At 36.5% G+C, this 13204-nt stretch overlaps 2 protein-coding genes across 2 annotated transcripts; one reads left to right on the top strand and one right to left on the bottom strand.

Annotated features, from left to right (window-relative positions):
- The first annotated feature begins 5265 nt into the window (after window positions 1-5265).
- LOC136412740 (magnesium transporter MgtE-like) lies at window positions 5266-7878 on the top strand. The gene is made up of 2 exons (XM_066395910.1): window positions 5266-6204; window positions 7735-7878. The coding sequence occupies exons 1-2, from the start codon at window positions 5266-5268 to the stop codon at window positions 7876-7878; spliced, it is 1083 nt and encodes a 360-aa protein (XP_066252007.1).
- Window positions 7879-11827: 3949 nt separating this feature from the next.
- On the bottom strand, window positions 11828-12802 carry LOC136412739 (phosphate-binding protein PstS-like). Its single transcript, XM_066395909.1, has one exon. It carries the CDS (start codon window positions 12800-12802, stop codon window positions 11828-11830), a length of 975 nt encoding a protein of 324 aa, XP_066252006.1.
- Between the last annotated feature and the right edge of the window lie 402 nt (window positions 12803-13204).

Genomic DNA, 13204 nt, shown 5'->3' with positions numbered 1-13204 from the left:
GACCAGTTGAATCTATTTAGTTCTTCATATGCTCTTTTAATTGTTAGATCACTTCCTATTATTCTCTCTAGCTCTTCTTCACTAGTTTCATCTGCATATCTAAAGAAGTAGATCCATTTCTCGACTATACTTGAAAGCTGATCTTCCTTGGTTTTTGTAAATTTAGGTAACTCAATAAATATAAAGTAAAAATCTTTTAAATCATGTTCATTAGTATTTTCATCGCGAATAGTATGCTTTGATTTGTACTCAGACTTATCAGGGAATAAAATACAATCTGCTATAGCAATAAAGATAATTTCCTTAAGATCATGATATTGATCACCTTTATCAGCCTGTCTTGAGTAAGTCTTAGCAGCATAGTATTGGGCACGTTTTTCAAAGCCCTTAGTTTTAGCGACCTGCATCTCGCAAACGTACTGAACACCTGAAGAATCTCTACAGAGGACATCAACAATACTTTGTTTTTTAGAGGCAATATCAGGATCTTGAATAGTACTTAAAAACTCTATATCCTGTATTGCGTTTTTGCCAGTAAAGCTCAGAATATCATTGAGGAAGTGAATGAGGATATCTTTATTCTTTTCAGTACCAAAGATACGCCGGAAAGAGTAAGAGTTCAATGGACTAAGATATTTACCCATCGAACCCTCCTCTAGGAACCGTACGTGAAAGTTTCCCTTCATACGGCTCGAGCCACCTTAAGTCCTTTTCTTTAGAACCGGCAACAGTTTTTATCGAATATTTGGACATATCAAATTCCTTCTTAGAACTAACATTAATCATACCTTACCATTTTTGCAAAGAGAAGAGTTTTTTTGATTGACGTTCTTTAAAGTAAGCATACCACTCTTTATCATAGGGGTTAGCTACTGCTCTAATTTTCTTATGGCGGCGAATTGGTACACTTGTCGCTTGGAAGAGTTCTTTCCATTCAACTATGTTTTTATTCTTAGCCAGTACTGCAAAACACCATTTTCGAGACTCCTTGACTTTAAAGTATTTACCTTTAATCCAACGTAATCCTTTATTAGGATGTCTGCGTTTTGACCAGTGCCATAAGGCTTTGAAGATCTCATGGTCCACTTTTTCGTAAGCTTTTCTCGCACATATTCCTCGATGGTAATTGGCCCATCCTCGAATTTGAGGTGTAAGCATATCAATTACTTTTTCTTGGGTTTCTGCGTTCTTCTTGCGAATTAGGTACCGGATGCGCTTCAGAAGTCTGTTTACACTTTTTTCTGAAGGTTTGATGATTAGTTTTGTTTTGTACTTGCGTACTGTCTGACCGAGAAAATCGAATCCCTGTTCTATGTGTATGATCTTTGTCTTTCCTGCCGATAAAGATAGCCCTCTTTGGCTCAGGAAATCCTCTACAAGCCGTTTGACTTTAGTCTCTAGAATTTCTTTCGATTTTCCAGTTACTATAAAATCATCCGCATAGCGGATCATGTGTACACCATATTTCTTGCGTTTTTTGGTTCCCTTTTTTCCGAAATGTTTATTGAAAACATCATCAAGACCGTCGAGAGTTAAATTAGCAAGTACAGGAGATATAATTCCACCTTGTGGAGTTCCTGCTATTGTGGGATGTAGCATTCGTCTTTCTACGAATCCAGACCTTAACCATTTATTTAGGATACTCTTTTCCATTGGAATTGAGTTCTTCAACCAGTGGTGGTCTATTTCATCGAAACACTTCTTAATATCCCCCTCTAAAATCCATTGCGGAGCATCACGTCTTGCCAATGTTATGAAAATTTGACTTACCGCATCTGCTGCTGAACGATGCACCCTGAATCCATATGAGTGAGTGTCTCCTATTGTTTCTGCAACAGGGTCCAAGCCCATAAGGTATAAGGCTTGTATCGCACGATCTTTTATAGTTGGAATACTAATCGGCCGCTTGCCGCCCTCAGGCTTGATTAGATAAATGCGTCTCATAGGTTGAGAGTGATATCCACGTCGCTTTAGGCTAGCAATTCCTTGAGATTTAGCTGAAGGACTTTGCCACAACTGATTATCAACACCAGCTGTGTATTTTCCTTTGTTCGAAGTTACGCGTTTCACTGCTAATGCTTTAGCACTAAAACTACGTGTGAGAAGATGTTGTAAAGTTTTCACTTTATTCCATCTCCCATCTTTTGTTGCCTGAACAATACGAGCTTGTAGCTTCCTAGTTTTTTTCTTACATTGAGACCAATTAATTTGGTTCCAGTGCTCGGCAGTACCGAAAGGTGCACTTACAATTTTACCTGTAACCATCTGCTTTCCTCTCTTTAAAAGTTTTACAAACAATCTTGTCCAAGATGACCATTGTGGACGTCAGTTCTCTTTCGAGCCAGGTAACGTTTAAACCTGTATCACATCCATTACAGATGAGCGTTCACTTTTTCCACACTCCCAATCCCACATACCCATAAGCCTTTCTCACGATCGACCTTACTGAATATCCAATATTGGTACCCAGAGATATATGGGGTTTCCGTGTTCCACCTATTAAACAACAACGGGTTAGGATTGATCTCTACACCGGTGACCTTGATGTTTGCGTATCAAATGCGTTCAGTTTGATAACCTGTCTACTTACCTTTTGGTTCAAGCCTATCAGTGTCTTTGGCTTGTTCGACGTAACGATGCTTAGGATCATTTGCTTGCGCTATCCATACCATTAACCCTAGCCCCCGTGCCAATTTGACACTTATAGCATTGTTCTTTCTTCACAGACCGAACTTCTCCTTTTCAGGCGGGTTCATTGTCCTAAACGCTTTGCACAAAACATTACTGCTTTTGTACAGTCTAGTAGGGTACGAGCGGCAAAACACTCGGTTTAGTCAGGGTGACCTGCTAAACAATTTAATAAGCGACTTTTCACGTCGCACAAACGCAACATCATTTTTTGGATCGAGAAACTTAGAAATAGCCATAGCTAAAGTGCTTAGAAAAGATTAATAATTATACACTATTATTAACAACTATTCAATCATATTTTAAGCTTAACTTGATACTATAAACTGTGTCAAGCTGCCGCCTTGCCACCTCCTAGCACATTCCCATTTACGTTTTGCGCTTCTTTCGTTTCATCCATTTTAGTACTAGATTTTTAATATGCTATACGTAATACCACCAACTGCTAGTGCCACTGCTGTAACTATAGCTGCTGCTATCATTATGGACATCAATTCAACTGCAACTGTCCCGGTTGCAAAAAGTGTCACTGCTATAGCAGTACTGAGTGCTGCAGTTGCACAGCCGGCAATAATACCGTTTTTAATTGCCTTCTTTTCCAAAAACTGTTTTATATATCCGCTTTTGTCAAGATCCATTGGAGTTTTACCATCCTTATTTTTCAATAAAGGATCTGCTCCATTTATTATGAGAATCTCTACTACCCATTTGTTCTGAGTAGCAGCCAAATGTAAAGGGGTATTCCCGTCTCTATCTACCGCTTTAATGTCTGCTCCTCTTTCTATTAGAATATTCAAGGTTTTGTTACTCCAGAAACCTGAGGCAACCACATGTAAAGGAGTCTTTTGCGACGAATCTGTTGCATTAACATTGATCCCTTCTACTACCTCTTCATTGCTATTTTTAGCAGCTAAATGTAAAGGGGTCTCATCATCTTGATTTTTTACATTAACATCAATTCCCTCTACTCCCAGTAGAACTTCCGTTACATTTTCTAGGTTATTACGAGCAGTTAAATGTAATAATGTACACTCATCCTTCTTCTTCCCCCAAAATAGATTACTGAGGTCATTAATAGTGTACAGGTGATTTACACCAAAATCAGCTTTTTCCCTCTCTTTATATTCATTTGAATATTGTGATAATTTCTCTCTAATTTTCTCAATTATATTGTCCTTACTTAAATTCCCTTCTTTATTAACTGTACTTAATATTTCTTCCCATTGCTTATAGTTCATTGCCATAACTTTACCTCTAATTTTAAATAGTATTTTAATTATCACCTATCACAGCAAGTAAAGTCAACTCCAAATGAATTCTTAATTTTGCTTAGTAAGCACACTAACTATGAAACAATCTATATTACCATCAAAAACAGAATTTATATTGCCCACTTCATGTCCGGTTCTTAAATCCTTCACCATTTGATATGGATGCATAACGTACGATCTGATCTGATTGCCCCAGCCTATATCGCATTTTTTACCATATTCTTCAGCCATTTTCTGTTCTTTTTTTTCCAGTTCAATTTGGTATAAACGTCCTTTAAGTAATTTTAACGCCTCATCTTTATTTCTGTGTTGAGAACGACCATTTTGGCATTGAACTATAACACCAGTTGGAATATGCGTAATGCGTACCGCACTTTCAGTCTTGTTCACGTGCTGACCGCCTGCTCCGGAAGCACGGTAGGTGTCGATCTTTAGATCCTTTTCATCCACAGCAATATCAATTGAATCTTCGATCACTGGAGTTACTCCTACACTTGCAAAACTGGTATGACGTTTACCATTTGCATCAAATGGCGATATTCTAACCAGCCTGTGAATTCCACTTTCACTTTTTGTCCACCCATAAGCTTTTTCTCCAACGATTTTTATCATTGCAGACTTTATACCAACTGACTCTCCTTCTAATTTTTCTACAACTTCAACTTTAAAGTTGTGATAAATTTCTGCCCACCTTATATACATGCGCATCAGCATTTCAGCCCAATCATTGCTCTCGGTTCCGCCAGCTCCTGAGTGGATTTCTAAAAAGCAGTTATTATTATCTGCTTCGCCAGTAAATAAGGATTCTGTTTCTTTACACTTGATTAATTTCTCTAGCTTAGCTAATTCATTTTCAACTTCAGAGAAAAATTCTTCATCATTTTCATCAATAGCAGACTTCATTAAGCTGATGGCATCGTTGTAATCGCTTTCCAGCTTTAAAAACGACTCTACGTCATTCTTAATTTTAGAACGTTCTTTTAAAACTTCTTGTGCTTTTTGGTTATCTTGCCATAGGTCATCATTCGACGCTTGGGAGTCAAGCTCTTCAAGACGCAACTTTAATCTTTCTATGTCAAAGACACCTCCTGATAAGAGAAATACTTTTATTTAAGCTTTGAAAGTGTTCAAGAATTTCTGGATAAGTTTTCATTATACTTTAGATTTTAATATATTTACTATCAATAACAATAACAGTAAACAAAATAGAAATTTAACCATATGATAGTTAATTTAAATAATTTCATTATACTTTAATGTTTAAGGAAATCAAGCGCGTATATTTATTAAAAAATAAGGTAAAGTAATGAATATTAAAATAAGTTCTCATTATGGTTTAGACAAAAAGGCTATTGATGACTTAATAGAGTCACTTGATAACGAGGAGCTAGAAAATGTTCATAATATTGTAAAAACGATAGACAGTGTTCAGTTAGCTTATTTTTTATCTACTTCGATCAGTGATCACAGGGAGAAATTAGTTAATATCCTCGATCAACATTTGTTAAGTGATGCCCTAGTGCATGTAGTGCCAGATTTACAAATAGAGATCATAGAAACATTGGGAATAGAAAATACAGCAAAGTTACTAATGCTCCTTGATGTAGAAGATATAGTAACCATAGTGAAAGATTTAGATAGAAAGTCTGTAGAAAATATACTTTACTATTTGCCCAGCAAAACTCAGAAATCGGTAGAGGAGTTGCTATCATATCCAGAAGAAAGTGCAGGAAGGTTAATACATAAAGATATGGTTATAGCTCCATATTATTGGACAATAAATCAACTGACAGAATTTGTGTGCAACTATAAAAAAATACCAGAAAAATTTCACCAGATATTCATTATCAACTCAAAATTAGAGCCTATAGGCAGTGTTAATTTAAATAAGGTAATATCTCACTCAGGAGACACAATAATAAAAGAGATAATGGATCATGACATAAAAATCATTAAAACTGGAATAGACCAAGAGGAAGTAGCAAGAATATTTAAAGATTACTCTCTATTATCAGCTCCGGCAGTAAATAAGAATGGTAAAATTATTGGTGTGATCTTAATTGAAGATGTGATAAAAGTTGTTCAACAAGAAACAGAAGAGGATATACTCAAAATAAGCGGTGTATCTTCTAAAGCCGATATAAATGCCCCTATACATAAAACTATAATTAAAAGGCTACCTTGGTTACTGTTTAACCTCTTAGCTGCAACAATGTGTTCCATAGTAGTTGGCTTTTTCGATGATGTAATAAAAAGTTTTATAGTGCTGCCAATAATCATGCCGATAATTGCATCAATGAGCGGAAATGCAGGATCCCAAACAGTAACGCTAACCATCCGGGCAATCGCAACAAAATATCTAACTGAGCAAAATGCAAAGAGAATACTGATGAAAGAATTTTTAATAGGTCTTATAAACGGGGTGATCTTATCTACTATTTCATTAGTAGTGTTAGCAATAAGGTTTCACAACTTCAAAGTGGAGATGATTTTTGTGGTCTCCATGATTATGATGTCAATTATTGCAACGTTCATCGGAACTTTCATTCCTATAATGCTTCATCGCTTAAAGTCTGACCCTGCCGTTTCTTCTTCAATCCTAACATCGGCAACAACTGATATTCTCTCAGCTTTTATATTTCTTGGTTTAGCTACGATCTTTTTATTAAATAGCTGATACTATCTATAGCTATACCGCAATTTATTCCAGTTATCTAAGTGGAGAAAGTCACCTCTCCCCACTCGACTTCAAAACCGGACTTGTGACTTTCACCACATCCGGCTTCTCTCTAACTTGGTGTTTGTCATACATACTTCTCCATGTAATTAACATTTCAAAGCTTGGTAAATTTGTTTTTATAGCTTAAATACAGCATTCTCTATATTACTAGAGAAGTCGTATTCATACATACCTAACACTTAATGTTGGCTCATAACATATTAACCACTACTCACAACTTTACCTTCCAAATTACAGTGTCCACGTCAGCATATCCTAAACATTACTTTAGGCCTTGGCTTCTTAGACAATCCCTCATTATAGGTGCATACGGGTGGCTCCCTGCTTAAAGAATAAAAGCATCTATAATGTTACTCCGTTTCATGAAATTGTTTCATGTTAGACTTAGGTTCCAACTTTTTGCCGGGAGATGGGAAACATCTTAATCAGACCAGTCAAGTTCTAATTATCCACTTTCTCCGTACCTTTTGGTCTATGCGTTAACCAACCTTATTTCGCATATCGTTCGTTACGACAATTCAGGCATTGGTTCCTCTCGTAACCATATCTAACTCTGTTTGCAGGGATTCACTATAAGGTTTAGTGTTACCTGCTTTTATCTCATGCTTGCATCCTAGAGGTTGCCACTCTCTAAAATGTGAGACATACATTACCCCCGATGTCTAGGGAAGATGGAATTTTACCATCACAAAATCACGACTTTCGGGTCGCACCAACTGTACAAACATTGCAATATGGCACATAGTAAACGATGTCATTCCAGTGCTTGACACTGGAATCCAGCTTCTATGCAACCTCATCAAAAACATTCATTTAGTGTAAGATCAGCTACTTTCCATACTAGTTTACAAGCAAACTTTTCTGGATCCCAGTGTCAAGCACTGGGATGACATCATAGGGGCACTGGCATGACATCATAGGGGCTACTCGGATGACACCATCTGCCACGCAAATTGCCTGCAAATCACAATGTTCGTACAGTTAGTGCGACCCGAAAGTCGTGATTTTGTGATGGTAAAATTCCATCTTCCCTAGACATCGGGGGTAATGTATGTCTCACATTTTAGAGAGTGGCAACCTCTAGGATGCAAGCATGAGATAAAAGCAGGTAACACTAAACCTTATAGTGAATCCCTGCAAACAGAGTTAGATATGGTTACGAGAGGAACCAATGCCTGAATTGTCGTAACGAACGATATGCGAAATAAGGTTGGTTAACGCATAGACCAAAAGGTACGGAGAAAGTGGATAATTAGAACTTGACTGGTCTGATTAAGATGTTTCCCATCTCCCGGCAAAAAGTTGGAACCTAAGTCTAACATGAAACAATTTCATGGAACGGAGTAACATTATAGATGCTCTTATTCTTTAAGCAGGGAGCCACCCGTATGCACCTATAATGAGGGATTGTCTAAGAAGCCAAGGCCTAAAGTAATGTTTAGGATATGCTGACGTGGACACTGTAATTTGGAAGGTAAAGTTGTGAGTAGTGGTTAATATGTTATGAGCCAACATTAAGTGTTAGGTATGAATGAATACGACTTCTCTAGTAATATAGAGAATGCTGTATTTAAGCTATAAAAACAAATTTACCAAGCTTTGAAATGTTAATTACATGGAGAAGTATGTATGACAAACACCAAGTTAGAGAGAAGCCGGATGTGGTGAAAGTCACTAGTCCGGTTTTGAAGTCGAGTGGGGAGAGGTGACTTTCTCCACTTAGATAACTAGATTTATTCGCGGTATAGATTCCGCTAACGAGTAGCGGAATGACGGTTTTTCAAATTGTCGTAAGTCAGTTTAGCTATAATATCAAATTTTACCAACTATTTCTTTCTATTAAATAAGAATAAATTGCCTATACAAAAATAGATTGGCAATATTTCAAGTCTGCCAAGCAGCATTAAAAACGATAGAAATAATTTTACTTCATTACTGAAAGAAGAATAATTACCCGAAGGACCTATTAAATTACTAAATCCCGGGCCAGAGTTTGTAAGCGTTGCAGAGACTGAGCTGATGCTAGTTATAAAGTCTGCATTGCTTAAGTAAGACATCACTATTGATGAAATGGTAAACGTTAACATGAAAATTGCAAAAAATATAAAAACAGAGTGAACTTCATCATTCTCCAGGGTTTTTCCATTGAATTTTACCCTATCGCCTGCGCCTGGGTTTAATAAAAGGCGAAAGTGATTTTCTATAGATCTTAGAAAAATGATCAAACGAAAGATTTTGACACCACCACTTGAAGAACCGCTACATCCACCAACAAAGGTTAGAAAAAAAGCTAAGACTGAAATGAAACCCCAATCTATATGATTACAGATTGCATAACCAGTTGACGTAATCAAGGAAGTGATGGTAAATGTGCTGCATCTAAATGATAATGACACTCCTAAATCAACATTTTTATACAACCAAAAACAAGCAAATAAAGATGAGATAGTAGCTATCTTAACAAAGTAAGAGACCTGCTCATCATAGCAAATGTCTAACCGTCTTATAATTTTTAAATAGCTAAGAAAAGGCAGAGAACCCAAAATCATAAAAATGATCGTTATGACTTCTAACATAGGGTTATTATAGTGCCCTATAGAATCATTATAGTTAGCAAATCCACCAGTTGATACAGAGGACATTCCGTGGCATATTGCATCAAACAGTGGCATACCAGCTAGATAATAGGAAAATATACATAACAAAATTAGGCCATAATATATTGCCGTAACATGAATTACTACGCTTCGCGTGTTCGGCAACTTCCTTTTGGTAGCATCTGAATATTCAGAATAAAGTAAATTATTTAGGCTGAGAACCTTAAACATAGGAAAAACTGCAATTCCTATAGTTATTACACCAAAACCCCCCATGCCATGTAGCATTGCTCTCCATAGCAGTATTCCTGGAGATTGTTTTTCAATATCATTAAATATAGTTGCTCCTGTGGTTGTGATGCCAGATATCGTTTCAAACAATGCATCAACATAGCTCAGATTATCAAAATAGAAAGGAATAGCTGCAAACAGAGACAAGGCAATCCAGGTGCAACTAGTAATCGCAAAAATTGCTGGCATTCCATGCAATCTACTTAATTTACCGAGTAAAATAAAAATTACGCCAGATGTACAGGTAACTATGAATCCAGCGAAAAAATTTTTCCATTCGTAGCTGAGACATTTATTAGTAATAGCAGGAATAAGCATTGCTAAGCTAAATAACAATAGGAATATTCCCACAATAAATACAATTGAACGTAAAGTTTGTAAACGTTGATGATTTTTCATAGAGTTACTTCCTCGCTATACAAAGCCATAAAAGCTACTCTAACGTCAAGCACTTTGTTGGCCTTTATTAACAGTTATTCTTGACTTACCCGTAAATATGTGTGATAATTAAACTTGTTATAGAAAATAGAGGTAAGATATGATTGAATTAACTGATGCACAAGAAAAAATTCTAGGTTCATTAAGACAGGCAGTCAGGAATGACAATTTTCAAGAAGTCCAGAACGTACTCGACAATAAGGAACATAATGATATACAAGCAGTTTTGAGCCACGAGGGGACTCTGACTAGTGACAAAGGTACCATTTTAAATGATGTTATTGACTGTTCTAATGCTAGCGTTAGCACTAAAGTAGAGGTCATTGAACTAATTTGGAAGGAAGCTGATCAAAAAACTCGTGATTTTTTGTGTTGTTGTACAATAGATAATTTTCGAAGATTTGGCAGTTATAACATACCTGCTCTTAAAACAGTTATTCAAGAAATGGAAGAGCACAAGAGGGTAAGGGGTTTTAATGACGAATTACGTGTAGCAATAACACGTCTTAATGTTAATCAAGTTAAAGTAGCATTAGAGAATTGTGGTGAAGATGTGGAAAGTGTTTTGACGCGAAATGTATATTGGAGTGATGGAAACGTAGATGACCTTTTAGTTTATCCTCTGAAAGTTAGATATAGTAAAGAATTGAACCAAGAAGATGTGAAAAAGATAAAAGAGATCACTAAACTTCTTTGGGATAAAGCTTCCCCTAATGTTCGTAACTTCTGGCTTGAAAGTCACATGATTAATGAAGAAGGTCAAAATACAGGAGATAACTATATAATAGATTCTCTTGAAAAGCAACAAGGAAGGTATGCTGATATAGCTGGTGAGGGATGGCTTGAAGACTTTATTCAAGAAGTTAAGGATTATAGACGGCAAAGAGACATAAAACTCAATGGCCCTATTCTTGAGGAAGAAGATAAACAAGCGCTTGAGCTAGCAAGGCAAGAAAGTTTGCTTACTGCTCCTATAGCAACTAACACTACTGAACCAACTACTGTCAACCAAGCCCCAGTAAATAACGGTGCAAGCCTCCCGGGCAACAAGAAGAAGAATACTGTTGGTACAACTGCAACCCCAGTAAATAGTAGCAACACAAGCCCCAGAAAAGAACGAAACAACCTTCTGGAGTGAACACAAAGGGAAGATTTCTCTAGGTGTTGGTGGACTATGCGCAGTTGGTGCTATTGTAGCCTATGTGTTGGCGTATCCTGCAGTTGCATTAGCTTTAACAGTTTTGGCAGCAGTTATATTAATGGGTGCTGGTATTGCTAAGGTTTTAGAAAATTCAAGTGTAGAAAAACTGTTTACACAACAACAAGAAGTACACTAGGAGGGTGTCATCCCAGTGCTTGACACTGGGATCCAGGAATTTTATTAAGTTGGTAAGCATAAAAGTAGCCGTTTTATGTTAAAATACAACGTTTTAATGATTATGAAAAGGCTGGATTCCAGTGTCAAGCACTGGAATGACAAGAAGAGGGTACTTGGATGACAGGAGAAGGAGGCACTGGCTCTTGGATGGAAAGCTGGATTCCAGGCTGGAATGACACCTCTCTTAGTAAAAATTACTTTTATATCATAACATTCGTACAGTTGTGCGCACCGCTAGAACAGAGAATATAAAAAAAGCGTTGCCGTCACGTTATATCATAAACTAAGGAGGCACTGGCTCTTGGATGGAAAGCTGGATTCCAGGCTGGAATGACACCTCTCTTAGTAAAAATTACTTTTATATCATAACATTCGTACAGTTGTGCGCACCGCTAGAACAGAGAATATAAAAAAAGCGTTGCCGTCACGTTATATCATAAACTTTTGCTGAAGCTTTCTTTACATCTTCACTTGAAAGTGGAATTAGACCAAGCCTAGATAGGTACCCATCTTCAATGCCGATCGAATCTATAATTTCTTTTATGAATTCTCTTAATCCATCAACAGTATCCAGGTGTTCTTTCTTTATATAAAGGTATAGAGGTCTTGCTAATATATATTTTCCTGATGATATATTTTCATAAGTTGGCTCAATTCCTGCAATTGTGCTCCCTTGTATTTTATCTTGATTCCTCATTAAAAAGCTGAAACTAAATATCCCTAAGGCGTTTTTGTTACTTTTCAATTTTTGTATTATTATATTTTCATTAATTCCAACTTCTATATACCTTCCATCATCCCTTATATTACCACATGCTTTCTTTCTTTCTTCCTGATCTTTATAATTCTCTTTGAAAATTCTCGAGTTCATGCATGAATATTGATCAAGCATAATAGAATTAACCAAAGTTTCGTATGTGCCTGTATTTTGATGTGGACCATAAATTTCAATTTCTGTTTTTGGTAAGGCTTGATTTACATCAGACCAAAACTTCTTATTATTTTTTACTAATTTATCATTTTCTTGAGAATATGCAGATAAAGTTTCAAATAAGTCCTTCTTTGTGAAATCAAATCTATGGCTTTGATTTGAATTTGCAATGACAATTCCATCATAGCCAATGATGATCTCTATCACTTCATTAATTTTATTCCTTTTACATAGTTCTCTTTCTACTTCCTTCATAGGGCGAGATGAAGTGGTGATATCTGGCGTGTCTTCCCCTATTCCTGAGCAAAATATTTTGAACCCTGATCCACTTCCTATTGATTCCACAACTGGAGTCTTAAAAGAGAATACACGATTGAACTCCTCGGCTACAAATGAGATAAAAGGAAAAACAGTTGAAGATCCAACAATTCTGATGTATTTCCTGGCATCAGCATTTGACAGCGGCATGAATAATACGAATACAAAAATCAGGAGAAGGTTTCTAAGCATTATTTTTAGTTAAGAACATAAATCTAATTATTGTAACAAAAAATCAAACTGAAAAGCTTTAATTTTCTCTTGTGATTGACCTATAGCTAACCCAATTGACCGCTATTTCAATTGCATGAACATTGTAACAATGGTGTCTGCAAGCAGCCTACTGTACGAACATTGTGATTTGAGAGCAATTTCCACTAGGAGGATGTCATCCCAGTGCCCAGACACTGGGATCCAGTTCTTATTACCTGGTAAGTTTTCTGGATTCCAGACTGGAATGACATCGTTTACCATGTGACGAAGTACAATTTGTTAGTTAATAATCCATTGTCATCCCAGCGCCATGCGCAGTTATCTAAGTGGAGAAAGTCA

The sequence above is a fragment of the Euwallacea similis genome, chromosome 12, assembly GCF_039881205.1.
Source record: "Euwallacea similis isolate ESF13 chromosome 12, ESF131.1, whole genome shotgun sequence".
Lineage (NCBI taxonomy): Eukaryota > Metazoa > Arthropoda > Insecta > Coleoptera > Curculionidae > Euwallacea > Euwallacea similis.
This window is presented reverse-complemented; position numbering and strand designations above follow the sequence as displayed.